General features: G+C 32.5%; 1 protein-coding gene across 2 annotated transcripts; it reads left to right on the plus strand.

Moving 5' to 3' along the window:
* Positions 1 to 439: 439 nt before the first annotated feature.
* On the plus strand, positions 440 to 6,964 carry LOC148625010 (uncharacterized). Of its 2 annotated transcripts, none has more exons than XM_088571188.1 (4): positions 440 to 721; positions 2,177 to 2,275; positions 2,748 to 2,849; positions 6,723 to 6,964. In XM_088571188.1, exons 1-4 carry the CDS (start codon positions 647 to 649, stop codon positions 6,783 to 6,785), a joined length of 339 nt encoding a protein of 112 aa, XP_088427314.1. In that variant the 5' UTR covers positions 440 to 646; the 3' UTR covers positions 6,786 to 6,964. The 2 variants fall into 2 exon arrangements, with proteins under 2 accessions (XP_088427314.1, XP_088427315.1); XM_088571189.1 differs by lacking the exon at positions 6,723 to 6,964 and adding an exon at positions 3,723 to 4,409.
* Positions 6,965 to 15,139: the final 8,175 nt, after the last annotated feature.

Here is a 15,139-nt window from a genome sequence, read left to right on the forward strand (position 1 = left end):
AAGTTTTCGTAAGAAATACAAGAAAAAACTCTCGTTTTATTAAATTTTCGAATATGTACATTAAATAAAATTTAAAAAAGTATAAAATTTAATGTGTTTCAATTAGGTAATATAATCACAATTTTCTATAATCTCTTGGCATGGCAAATTCGATGAATTTTTAATTTTTAATCTGACATTTTCTCAATATGACATCGGATTTTAATCACATACATCTATATTAATGCATATAAATAATAGTCATTTGGAAGTTAATGATGACCTGTATACATTAGTGGGTAAATCATTATCAAGGGATGATAAGAATTGATATTGTCACATTTGAAGTCAGGGCAAACATTTGAGCCTTCGTGTGTCCTCGGAGATTTACGCCTCATGAATATCCTTTTCTCCGCAGTTTAATAAGAGTGGAATGGAGCATTCTAAGCTAGAGGCTTAACCGTGGTGATGGATATTTATAATTTTATTGGCGAAAGAATCTGAAAATTAATTTTTCACATTTTAAGTACACTGCACAAAATTAAAAGCAGTCGAAAAATCTATATCTTTATTCTCGCTGATTACCAAGAGGACGACTGTGTACGAAAAGACTAGCGCTGATACACGACAAAGACGCAAAGGAGACAAAAGCATACAAGATACTGAAATGTTACCAGATTTGTTACGGTCCCTTATATCATTGATGATGATAGTTTATTTTGTCGAGTGTTATCCTTACTGGGTGAGTAAAATTAATGTTGTTTTAAAAACGTAGAAACTTAAATAGAAAAGTCCAATATGGAAACTTATTTATGATTTTACCAAATATTTTTAAGATTATTTGGGGCGAAACATTATTAATGCAGTTATACCATTTGTTGTAAATGAAATATTTAACATAATAACTGGTAAAATTATTTTTCTTAAAAAGACTATGATTAAAATGCTTATATTAGAGTCACAAACTTTATGTAACGCATTTGCGCATCGTCATTTACTAATGTAAGATCAAACAATTCTTGTTATCTGTATATCGATATTTTTAATGGTGTGTTTTTAATCAGAACATGTGCACCTTGGTCAAAAATAAAAGTATTTTTCTTTTTCCGCTTTTTCTGCTTTTTTGATTGGTCAGCTCAACTTGCTCAAACTTAATCAATGTCGGTTTATCTCTTACGCTTAAAAACATGATGGAATATTTTATTGATATATATTGAAATAAAATAATCTTTTACAGGCTTACAGATTTGTAATAAAATAAATTTGATCAGTTTTTGATATTTTTTAATCAGTATCTACTTTCACTTAACGGGTTACACTACGAAATTTGAACTAGATCAAAACTATTATTTATAGTTATTTTGGAAAAAGCGCTATGTCACCTAAAATTTTTCGACTTAGGATAGATTGCTTCAATAAAACTATATGTAAATTGAGGGGATATGATTATAAATTCAAATAAATAATGTGATGGGAAAATTAATCTTGTAGTTCGTCAACGAGATGAATAAGGTCTCATTCAAACCAGTTCGAAAATTAAACAATGCATAAAATCTAGATTTTTATGATATTAAATCAAAATAAAAATTTGATTATAGTTTTTAGAAAGTTAAGTTCGTCAAATAATACAAACACAAGGCAAAAAAAAACAAATCCCATCTGCAAACATTGACCGGGCCAAAGGTAAAATTCTAGCAAGTCTGACCTCTGAATGGACCTTAATAAAAGAATTTCATTTAATTTTCACTGATTTGTTAATTTTGTTAATTGACTGATGCTTTCTAGCATTAAAGAGGGCATACACTTAATGGTTTTGTATTGTCTTTTGGGGGATATGAATATTTCATTACTGTTTCAGTGAAGTTTACATGAAATGACATCACGCATATCCATCAAAATTTGGCGTTAACTAAATTTGACCATTTCAACAGTTAAAGGGTTTGATGTATTATAATTCCATTCATCAATATGGCGCACCTTTGCCTTTTGCGTTAATTCAATACTTTCAAAACAAATTAATCTAATAAACTTACCAATTAAGCACTTATCTAACCCATTTCTGAGTTTGACGTTCATTCATATTGAAGATGTATTTGCTATAACAAAAATAAAATGTAGACCATTACTAATCCCGAAAGTTAAAAAAGGAACAATTGCAGAAATTTTATTTTTATTTTGTTTTTTTTCTGACTTGCAGACATTGTTTGATAAAAAACCTCCTTCTTTGTCTGATCTAGACGAGGATCCATTCATATTACAAAGACGATCTCATTCCAGTAACAACCTTTTCAACTTGGTAAGTTGATAAGCAACTGCCATCATATTGGCGTTAAACATTAGTAAGTTACGAAGGTATTAATTTATCCGCGTTACCGGGACATAGATTCTAGATCAGATCATCATTATCATTTGTGTTTTTATCGTGATTAGAGTAGCTACATTAATACTTTAACATTTGAAATATTTTAATTTCATGACCATGAACAGTAAATCCTAACTTTTAAAATTATTCCATTGCCATTCAATTAACAATACATCGGTAGTTTTTGGGATTTTGTTGTTTTTGTTTGTTGTTTTTATTTTTTCTTTGTTTGTTGTTTTCCTGTTGAAAACATTTTTATTCAACTTCACTTTTGAAAATATAGTCTTTCAAAGTACAAAGTCCAAACAATGCAAAGTTTGTCACGCTAATAATATTTATCTTATAACACCTACATTAAATAAGTGAAAGTCAATGTTGTTACATTTGACTGCATTATATTTATTAGCTGCAAAGAAATTATGAGAGCCTGTCTCTCGAGAGACCCAAGCCAAGAAACCAGCGAAAAGATTACAGCAATCTTATCGATTCAATTCTCTTTGACCAAATGGTATGTATTAATTCATATTTTGATTTTTTGAAGTGTTAACACGCGAACCTTAAATAGTTAGCAATAATGATTTTATAAGGTTGTAAGTCATATTTCACCTTGAGTTGTTTGTTTGTTGTTTATCATATGCTTTAAGCTTATATAGAAAAACGATTCCATGCAGAAAGAAAAAAAAATTACATATAGTTCACAATTTGTAATTTGAATTTTTATATAAAAAATTATCATGATTCGAAAATACTATGAAAATGCAAGTGTTGGGAAAACGAACGTCCATATCACTTGAAATAGTATTATTATGAATTTGCATTAACATTAAACAGTCAGTCATTTATCAGATTTATTATATCTTAAACCATAATGTTAAAATAAAGTCCATAAATAGCACTATAAGTCTTATGTGTGTTCTTGATATCTGTAGACCGTAAATCGTCTTTTGGTTTGTCGGCATTAGTTTCTTTTAATCTCTAGAGAATCGCATGTTATTGTTGTACACTGTCGTCGCTTTTTGGGGAATGAGGTCAATTCATAAATTCATAAACATTGCTGTGCTTAGACCAACTTACTTATCGCGCAAGATTCAAAATGAATGTCGTTCTCATGGTCCTTTGTATTCATCGTTGCTGCAAAGTTGAACTTTACCCCGATACACGAATTAAAGTATTGCATAAATAAGTTGGTTTATAGCTTTTTTTTTCTTTTAGTTTTTATGTTTTGTTTATTGTATAAACACTAAATAATAAATTTTTTGGGGGGTTTTGTATTTTTTGTGTATTTTTTTTTTATTATTTTTATTTATTTTTGGAGATTTTTTTGGTATCTTTTTTTTTCTTTTTTGCTTTAACACTCAAAATTCTTTCTTTCTTGCTTCAGGGAAATGTTCGTTCAAAGCGGGGACCAGGAGGCTGTGATATTTATAATGGATGTGGAAAATGACATTTTTTTTAAGTCGACGATTGATATACACGATTTTTTGTTGTTTATTATTAATGGATATCATAAATCCCCGACGAATACTTGTTAAAACTACATTCAATTTCAGACTATTGACAATGTTCATAATTCTAATACAATTTTGCATTGTCATATCGAATAAATATTATGTTCTAAAATGATACAGCGCTATATGACGCATTGAGATATAATTTTATGTTGACTGAATAACAAAGTTATGGTGTATACGGATATTCGTAAACGAAAATATACCAAATTGAAATATAGCTATTTAATTGGACACAGATTCGTTTAAACCGGATGTGTTTTCAGTCAATTTGTATTGATATAATTTTACTTGGCATTTCTTTTCTTTTCTTTATTTTAAAGGAAGCCATTCATTCTAATGAAATTACCCTTATTTCAAAGTTCAAAATAACGTTAGCTATGTATTGCATTGAAAACATAACCGTTTTCAGACGGGTTTCCGTGAAAACTCAAGCAAAGCGAATGTATTTTTTATTTACTGCCGCTTACCTATTAGTTTATAACACTCTTATGTTTGGTTTATATTGTTATATTATAACCTTGGTTCCCTTGATTACTCTTTTAATCGTTTTGTGTTTTGTTTTAGGTTTCGTTTTGTTTTTTTTTATTTTATTTATTTATTTATTTCATTTTTTTGTTTTTTTTTGTTTTTGTTTTTGTTTTTTTATGGTTATGTGTTTGTTTCTGTTTCTTTTGTTCGCCTTTTCCTTTTGTAAATGCTTTACAATTCTTTTGATGTTGATGCTTACAATTTAAATGAACATTTGTTTTTATATCTATCGCAAAATGCACGATTTCCACATTTTACAAGTATATCTTACACTGAATGAAATTTTATTTATTGAAAAGATACCTATTTTGAAAATGAAATACATTTATCTGTCTTTTATTTTCTGCATATGTGTATTGGCTTTGAATAAATGTCCACAGTAAACGTGTTATAGAATGATAAAAAAAAAGTTCTATTGTGTTTTGTCTGCAGGCGCAAAAGATACGTATCGGTAGGTGGTGCTTCTTTAATTTATGAAAATGAAAATTGATGTTACATTGACATGAATGTCAAGATATAATAAAGTGAAACAATACATACATACCATCATGGTATTTGTCCCTTTAAATAGTTAATCATTGTCCTTTTCTCAAGGGCGTCATTTAGAAATAAAAGTCATGATTTATGTGGCGTTGTTATAATTATAACATCTGATGTTATGACATTATCAGATGGACCATTATAACGGAGAACCGTGCATAGAAAGAGCGGATTATCTTTCAGTATAATATTTTTTCTGTCATATACTCTTTTATACAAATACATATGCAGAAACTGTCAAATTTGATTAGATTTTTTTTTTTGTTGTTCCATCCGTGGGACTCGAACATGTACCGCTGTGATACCTATTGCAACATCACCTGCACAAAGTCCAACACCCTAGACCACTTGGCCAGCTATATACATAAAAACATACTGCGTAGAATGAAACAGTTTAAATCTATTCTAAATTGAAAACCCAAAGTACATTTTATTCTATATTCTGGTATGTATTTCAATTGAAACAATCAGATATGCCAGAAACAATATATATAAATATACATAAGGGTCTGAAAAATTCCCAACGATGTTAGAACTGTCAAATTTGCGAAGCAAATTTTTGGTCGTTCCCTCCGCGGGACTCGAACTCGTACCGCTGTGACATCTATGGCAATACCGCCTGCACTAAATCCAGCGCCCTAGACCACTCGGCCAGCTAGGCTATATAAAATATAGCTTTCGCTGGCCGGGTCAAAGGGCGCTGGACTTAGTGCAGGCGGTGTTGCCATAGATGTCACAGCGGTACGAGTTCGAGTCCCGCGGAGGGAACGACCAAACATTTGCTTCGCAAATTTGACAGTTCTAACATCGTTGGGAATTTTTCAGACCCTTCTATAAGTTTACGTTATCTTCCCTGTATCAATTTGATCCGATGGAGCAGTGTAGCGAATAGAGTCGTCACATTCTGAGACGTTGTGTAATATTGATTTGCTGTGACATGCATCATTAATTTGATCCTCTATCCTACATAATAACACCTAGATGAACTGTCCCGTACTACCATACATCATGTACTAAGTTACAGCCCTAGATTAATCCTACGAGGAGGAATGACCCGGCCAGCGAAAGCTATATTTTATATAGCCTAGCTGGCCGAGTGGTCTAGGGCGCTGGACTTAGTGCAGGCGGTGTTGCCATAGATGTCACAGCGGTACGAGTTCGAGTCTTAGTGCAGGCGGTGTTGCCATAGATGTCACAGCGGTACGAGTTCGAGTCCCGCGGAGGGAACGGCCAAAAATTTGCTCCGCAAATTTGACAGTTCTAACATCGTTGGGAATTTTTCAGACGTTTCTCTCTATATATATACATATCTCAGAATGTGACGACTCTATTCGCTACACTGCTCCATCGGATCAAATTGATACAGGGAAGATATGTAAACGTATAGAAAGTTCTGAAAAATTCCCAACGATGTTAGAACTGTCAAATTTGCGAAGCAAATTTTTGGTCGTTCCGTCCGCGGGACTCGAACTCGTATCGCTGTGACGTCTATGGCAACACCGCCTGCACAAAATCCAGCGCCCTAGACCACTCGGCCAATTAATCCTGCGAGGAGGAATGACCCGGCCAGTGAAAGCTTTATTTTTATATAGCCTAGCTGGCCGAGTGGTCTAGGGCGCTGGACTTTGTGCAGGCGGTGTTGCCATAGAGGTCACAGCGGTACGAGTTCGAGTCCCGCGGAGGGAACGACCAAAAATTTGCATCGCAAATTTGACAGTTCTAACATCGTTGGGAATTTTTCAGACGTTTCTATATATATATATATATATATGTGTGTATATTGTCTGTTTTTTTTTATTCAGGAAAAGAATCGCCTTAAGCGAGGACCAGGAGGGTGTGACCCTGAAAACGGATGTGGAAAATAACTTGTTTGACTAAATGCGTAAAAGGCTTAATTTGCTACTCCAAAAAGCAACTGTTAAATTTGTCCTTTCATGTTATGTTCATTATAATTCTTTGTTTTTAGTTGGATGTATTTGGTGCATTACATTTTAACATTTATAGTGTGGGTTCGCTGTATGAAATTTTAATAAACGATATTGATTGGTTGGTGTAATGAATTAAGCAATTACAATTTGATTTACACTGTAGTTTTGCTTTTGTTTGTTTGTTGGGTTGTGTTTATTTTTCTACTTGGACTCTATCCTACTTTTATATTACGATCATTTAATCAAGTAATTCTCTGGTTTTCAAGCTTTAGATTGTGTTTATTTTTCTACTTGGACTCTATCCTACTTTTATATAACAATCATTTAATCAAGTAATTCTCTGGTTTTCAAGCTTAAGATTAAAAATACAAGAAGTATATAAACTAGCGACTCTAAAGAGTCGTTCACCTGGTTTGATAAGGAACAATCTATTTTTTTTATAAAAGCGGCCATGGATAAAATTCCTAATATATAAAACCTCATACTTCAGAAAAAAACAAATAAATTTTCATTGATTACTGTCGAGTAGTTTCTGAAGGGATTTTTTTAAGAAGTATATAATAACATAAAAAATAGCAAACAATCGACGTAAAAGAGCAATAACTTCAACGCGGCTTTATAATTTTCAACTTATATAGCAAATACCTAATATCAAGGTAAGTGTGATACTAGGACATTTCATACAGGGAAAAATTTTAAAGAGAATTATACCTGAGGCTTTTTTATTGAATTCTAAACACTAGTATTCGTTGTTTCTCCAACAACAAAAAAAAGATGGTACACCTAGATATAATTATATAAATCTTGGTAGAGATTCCTCATACTTAGTAAAACAAATTCCAAATCATCTTCCAAATATACAGAAGTAGATGATTTCAAACTGCTGTTATTTTTGATCGACAACATATTTGTTGATGATTTGATGAAATCAGCTTTCAATCCGCTTGTCTTTAAAAATGTTTAGTATATAAAAAAAATTCCGTATTGAGACCTGAAACCAATCTTATACTATCTGTGTGTCATCTATATATTGAAACAATATGGTATCTTTGTCCATATATTTAAATCCCCGAATTTCTGGTGATCGTCGAAAAGCTATTCCCAGGATTCTGGACATATTAAAAATAACAGAAAAAGGCGATATAGGGCAACACCGTCGTGTTCCTCGACTTGAAAAAAAATCTGTTGAGCAGCCGGTATTCAGAACACAGTTCGAAATGTTTTTAAAGAATGTTTGAATCCATCTTTTAAAATATGGCCCAAAATGAAAAAAAAATCAAGACATTTTTGAAGAAATGTCCAACTCAACGTATTGAATGCTTTTTTTCAAAATATGCGGGAGGCCATTCAACCCAGGACTTCTCCCATTTTAAAAGTTTTAGTAGTTGATGCACATTCATTCCTAGTGATAGAATTTTCACATACAAAATTTCCTCATCAAGTTTCGGGATATCAATATTTTCATCAAAGAAATTCTGCTAAACCTAACGGCTTTGTACATATACATTGTATATGCGGGAACTCCTCTCTGATGCAATTTTTTAAAAATTTTTAGTAATGGCAGCCAAATATTTGAAAGATCACAAATCCCTACTAGGCTACATCAACTTCATGGAGAATACCCTAAGGATTCATACTGAGTTGTGTACTTATATGTCTAATAGTTTTAAGGGAGAATATTTTTGAAAGTAATAACGATAAAAATGGCGAATGAAACGTCAAAAAATGCCAATAACTCTAACATGGCTTTACAGCTAGGCCTCGGAATTAGGCTAAACCTAACGGTTTCGGAGATACATGCGAAAAACTTGTATCTGAGCCTTATGTTCTATTTTAGTAACGGCGGAAAATGTTCTTCGACAGATAAAAAATTACCACATCAGTTCTATGCAGAATACTAAAAAACCTATTCATACCAAATTTGGTTTTAATTGGTCCAGTAGTATCAGAGGAGAAGAGTTTTGAAAAGTTGTTAACGACGACAAAGGGAACCTAGTGATGGCAAAACATTCTATTTATCTACTTTTAAAGGAAAAAATTCTATTTATCTATTTTAAGCATTTCAAGTCGTCTAGCCTAATGGTAAGCATCGAAAACAACCATATTCTCACTTAGTCGACAATTACTCTATAACTGCATAGCCATTACAATTTTTTTAATTGGTTGGTAAAAGTGTTGTTTTACTGAAATGGTCAAAAGGAAACGAAATTCGTTGTTCATGATTTTTTTACATTCTCCGTTGACGTCAAAGCTGTAGAACATGGTATGGGTTGTTTTTATTCATTGGCGGATTTTGATCATTATTTGAATTATGAAACTTTAAGAATGTGATTGTAGTAAGTATTCGAAAGAGTAATCAAGAGAACCAAGATTCTAGCGGAAATCAAAAGAGTGTAATCCAGGGACAAAGACCAGACATGGAAAACAGGCAAACAAAACAAAGAACATAAAGTAACTAAAACATTACATACAAAGCAACATAAGTAAATGAGCAACAGACTCCATTAAAAACTGGGAGTAAACTAGGTGCATCGGTAGAGTAAGCGTCCTCTGCTTTTCTAGAAACACCCACCGAGTTGCTCATAAAAAGTTAAGTCCGGGGTAGACGAAAGAGGAAAGGAAAACTATGACACGTTGAACAAATCTGTTTTCATTGTGCAGATGGATACACCGTAACGATCCACGAGTTCATGATGACGACCATAACAATTCTGTAGTGATGACTTCAATCTTGAAGCAACATAACCCTGTCCAAGAACTCTAGCGCGATACAAAAAGTCTGCGTAGCTACGGCAAGCTCTGGTATAGCGTAATAACGTTTGAGTAGTGATATGAAAACTCCATACGCAGGTGCTGAAGGGATGTTGCCACAGATGAAAGGGAAGTTGGCAATTCTGAATGAAAAGTCACGTCAAGCTCTTGCATAAAGTAGGAGTTGTGATATGAAAACTCCATACGCAGGTGCTGAAGGGATTAAGGGATGAAAGGATGATGCAACAGATGAAAGGGAAGTTGATAATTCTGAATGAAAAGTTATCAAGTTTGTCGTTAAGTTTGATCAATAGCTTTCCTGTACCATCGAACTCTAAGTGTAGGTCAAGATATGAGACCGACTTCACAGTGTCCGTTATATCCTTTATCTCAAGTTCTTTGGGGTATAAGCGATGTATCAAATCCCCGAAACTGGGAGTGTTTAACGATAATACGTCATCTCTTTAGCGGAAACTAAGATTAAAGGATCAAGCTAAACGATGTTCTTTCTTTCGGATCAGATCAGCTATAAAGTCATGATCATTTGTTGGCACTAGTAAGTACATATTCATGTTTCTTCAATTTCAAGCAATTCCCTTGGAGGTAAAAATTAAAGAACCTTAGTGAGCTCGCTCATATACCCCACGCGTCCCCTTGTTGAATACCCAAGTAAATTTGTTCATAAGAGAAATACATGTACAAGGACCCCTTAAAAAAGGAATAAGAGTGTTTCTTTAGGCTTAAGACCTTTATCTTCTAACTAAATTCTGTTACTCAGAATGGTAGTTTCTAACCGTGATTTCTTTGAATTTTAGTTAGTCCAAAGTAAATATCACCATAGCGGGACAAAACGTACACTTCACCTGTAACTTATCATGGTGAACTTACATACCAAAAATCATAATATGATCTGCAAGCATTTAGGAAAAAAAGTCCGAAAAACGGTTATTTCTGTGAATTTTGCTCAGTTCAAGGCCCTTAATTTTGGTAAAAATCATCGGAGCGAAACCAACTACAAACTTGACATGTAACTTATCATGGTGAATTTATAAACCAAAAAAATCATGCCAACACCTGCAAGCGTTTAGAAAAAAAAGTCCGGAAAACTGTTAACTCTGTGAATTTAGGCTAGAAACCAGTAATTCCACTTCCCATAGGCTTCTATGCTAATTTCACAATATTCAATGGCTTCTCTGGACTTTACCTTAACTTTAACCTGCAGAGGACTATATATCAGCATGATTCTACATATGTCGGCTCACAATCCTCAGAATGGCATGTGGGGTTAGCAGACTTGCAGTGCAGTACTGGTCACCGGAAGTGAATTGTCTATAAATAGCATGGGAAATCCCAGTGTTTTCACAAGATAGGGGTATATTTAGAAATCATTATGGAGATTAGGCTTCACATCACAAGAAGCAAAATGCACCTATAAAATGTACAGAAATGTTTTTCCTTTCAGAAACTGTTTAAATTTTTTAAATGAGATGAGAACTTTTTTCACAGCACTATGAGGAACAGGGGTAATTTCTGCGTAGGACTATTTTTGTGTACGTTCCAAATGCTCATTGGTTGAATTGGTGGTCTGTAACCTAAAGAGTCACTTTCTGTCTTAGAAAAAATAAATAACTATACAAGTATCTTCCTATACACATACTGAATGCATTTGCAAAGTTTCAGTGAAATGTGACAAGCACTTTTTTCAATATTTGATTTTTAAATATAGGGTAACCAAGTTGCGCGAGCAAAAAAGTGACAATATTCTACCATACTTAAATGCATTAACTATTTGCAAAGAACTTTTTCTGACTTTTCAAATAAAAAAAATCAATCACAACTTGTTTTTTAACAATATTAATAAAGAGATAGCCTTTAAAAGTAGTCATTTTCTGAAAAATTGGTCTATTTTTAAAAATTTATTTCTGACATGCCTCCCCCTTTTTCTTGATCACGTCAAAAACCCTAAATCTTTAAATTTTCGCAAAAGGTGATATCTTTGGCTTTAAATTTGTAAATACAGTGTTTTCACAATAAAACATGACAAGTAAAGGGCACCTAAAGCAAAAAAAGTACTCAAAAATGCATTTTCCATGTTGCCATAGGGAAATGCTTATATGTCCTTAACCGCAGTAATGAAAGTGAGTTTTTCCTCATTTCTAATCAAATTTTTGCTCAAATTTACACAAAACTTGATTTCAAGTGCTGATTACCACCATATTTAAGTAAATATAGCCCTCAAAGTTAAATATTTGATATTTTTAATAAATTTTTCACAAGATAGGAAATATAAAATTCAGCCAAAAAGACCAATTTTTCATAATTTGGACCTATAACTTAAAAAAATGCATATCTTGAAGGATTTTTGTAGTGTATTCCTCTCATAGCAAAGTTAACAAAATCTTCAAGTAGTTTAAAGCTATTCCAAGAAACTTATCATTTTGCCATGGCCTCTGCTTAAGGCTAAAAACCACTAATTCCACTTCCCATAGGCTTCTATGCTAATTTCACAATATTCAATGGCTTCTCTGGACTTTACCTTAACTTTAACCTGCAGAGGACTATATATCAGCATGATTCTACATATGTCAGCTCACAATCCTCAGAATGGCATGTGGGGTTAGCAGACTTGCAGTGCAGTACTGGTCACCGGAAGTGAATTGTCTATAAATAGCATGGGAAATCCCAGTGTTTTCACAAGATAGGGGTATATTTAGAAATCATTATGGAGATTAGGCTTCACATCACAAGAAGCAAAATGCACCTATAAAATGTACAGAAATGTTTTTCCTTTCAGAAACTGTTTAAATTTTTTAAATGAGATGAGAACTTTTTTCACAGCACTATGAGGAACAGGGGTAATTTCTGCATAGGACTATTTTTGCGTACGTTCCAAATGCTCATTGGTTGAATTGGTGGTCTGTAACCTAAAGAGCATGGGAAATCCCAGTGTTTTCACAAGATAGGGGTATATTTAGAAATCATTATGGAGATTAGGCTTCACGTCACAAGAAGCAAAATGCACCTATAAAATGTACAGAAATGTTTTTCCTTTCAGAAACTGTTTAAATTTTTTAAATGAGATGAGAACTTTTTTCACAGCACTATGAGGAACAGGGGTAATTTCTGCGTAGGACTATTTTTGCGTACATTCCAAATGCTCATTGGTTGAATTGGTGGTCTGTAACCTATACCAAAAATCATGTCAATATCTGCAAGCGTTTAGGAAAAAATTCCGGAAAACGTTTTTTTTTGTGAATTTTGCTAAGTTCAAGGCCTATAATATCGGTAAAAATCATTGGAGTGAAACGAAAGTTAAACTTGAGCTGTAACTTATCATGGTGAACTTAAACACCAAAAATCATGTCAATATTTGCAAGTGTTTAGAAAAAAAGTCCGGAAAACTGAAGATGGACTGACGGACAGACTGATGGATGGGTCAAAAACATTATACCATTCACAACTTCGTCGCGTGGGATATAAAAAAAAACTAGTTTAATTTTTTGGGAAATTACATAGGCATCAAATTTTTAAACAAATGTTTGTGCATTAGGATTAATTCATAGCTCATCAAATTACATATCACTGTCACACTACCACCATTACCATTATATGTAAATTTATAAATGTTTCTATGACTGTATTGTTTATTTCCATGCCATAATTATTTACTATATTTTGTTTGTGCAATATATACTGTCTATTGTCTAATATCACACGCATACATTTTGTACCATGTTAACTTTAAACCATGCAAATAGCTGTAGTTAAGACATCTTTTGGGGTAATTCTATTCTGATTAACTGATAATATTGTTTATATAAAAAAAGAAGTATAGTGATGTATAAATATATAACATGGAGATTCCATGGTGGGAACTGTATTATTAATGCAGGCAGAATGTCTGGTATGATTTTGGAAAATTAATAACCCAATATCTTGATCATGGTAAATATAAATGTTTAGCATACTTTTAAATGATCCAAACATTGAACAAATCAAATTTTTTTTTATTTTAATATAGCATTATATAATACTGTCCCAAGTTGAACATTACACTGATGAAGTAAATTGTTTCAGACAAATATTGTTATCTTGGTAGAGCAAAAATTAACTCCTGGTCTTATTAATGTCTTATTGTGTTTGTGATAAGTGCTATATTATTTGCATGTATAGTATTTTATAGCAGTTATACACACCATCTCACATTTTCATTTAATACATAAAACACAAAATGTGCTTACAGTGGAAAAATCTGTTGTAAGGCCCAGTGGTCCTTTTCACAAAAAATCGTAAGAGTAAAATTAGTCGTAAGTTACGACGTCATAGTAAATAAAAGTATTGTGACGTCATAACTTACAACTAATTTTACTTACAAATTTTTTTGAAAAGGGCCACAGCTCCTAAGTTTTTTTTTCAAAAACAATTACAATGTTTGATTCCTTTGTAGTAATGTATGTAAAACTGAATGTTTTCCCAAGAGTTGATAGGTCTGCATATCTAAACATAAACAATGAACATGAGTGGACACAATACATTTGTTCCAATTTTAATTAATCTTTTAATTTTGGCAAAAGAAATAGTATTGTAACTTTCATAGTCAAATTTCACAAGTTTGTGGAGTTTCTAACTTGTAAAATTGTATAGAAAGTCAACATGTGCTTTTAATTTACTCCAACTGTTTTGGAATATTTGTTTACAGGTATAAGTAATTTCTTTCCATTTTGTCAATTAGCAGAAACGGTAGATTTTCATAATTAGACAGGCCTGTTTGTAGTTTGATTTCTTCATAACATTAACATGAAGGTTTAAAAATCCTGATCTTCAAGTTTCACAATGCTATGTACCTTCATAAAACAGTGGAACTTTGAAAAGACCTTTTTTGAATGCAAAATAATGGAAACATTAAAACAATGGTAATACAGAACTAGAGGCTCTAGAGAGCTTTCTAGAAAATTGGAAAGTTGAACTTAAGTCGCCTCACCATCCTGATCAATTTTATCCCATGGAAATTCGGCTAACCATTGGTTCTTAAGTTATTTCCACAAATCCTCAATTTTTAGTAATGGTGGCCAAGTTTTTCAACAGATCAAAAATCTCCACAGATAGATTGTTAAGGATATGCTAACAATCATGTATACCATGTTTGGTTATGATCCATCCAGTGGTCTCGGAGGAGAATTTTTCTAATTTGGAAATGTTAAATTTTGAAAAAAAAAAAAAAAAACATTTCAGGACCCATAACTTAAATCCATCAAAAGATCTTTCTGAAAATTTCAGCATAGGTCGAACTCATCATGCTGTAATTTGTCAATCATATTGGCCTTGACAGCCATATTGGCCCTCAGCAATGCCTCAGAACCAATATGACAGACCCCAAACCTATAACAGGGCCAATATGAAATTACATATTTATTAACATAGTACATTGTATTACACAAATAACACCCTTTAATAGAATATCTCTGTATCTTATATCATCTACATGTACATGATGTAAGCCTATAACTATAGAAGAAAATAATTAGAGAAAAACTACAGCA

The sequence above is a fragment of the Perna viridis genome, chromosome 2 (assembly GCF_037379345.1).
Source record: "Perna viridis isolate PV_CMFRI_1.1 ecotype Kerala chromosome 2, ASM3737934v1, whole genome shotgun sequence".
Classification (NCBI taxonomy): Eukaryota; Metazoa; Mollusca; class Bivalvia; order Mytilida; family Mytilidae; genus Perna; species Perna viridis.

Excerpts from the sequence above, each read along its gene's own strand:
- LOC148625010 (XM_088571188.1), top strand. The coding sequence starts at position 647 with ATGTTACCAGATTTGTTACGGTCCCTTATATCATTGATGATGATAGTT. Across the intron at positions 722-2,176 it reads TCGAGTGTTATCCTTACTGG|ACATTGTTTGATAAAAAACC; the intron begins GTGAGTAAAATT and ends TCTGACTTGCAG. Across the intron at positions 2,276-2,747 it reads GTAACAACCTTTTCAACTTG|CTGCAAAGAAATTATGAGAG; the intron begins GTAAGTTGATAA and ends TATATTTATTAG.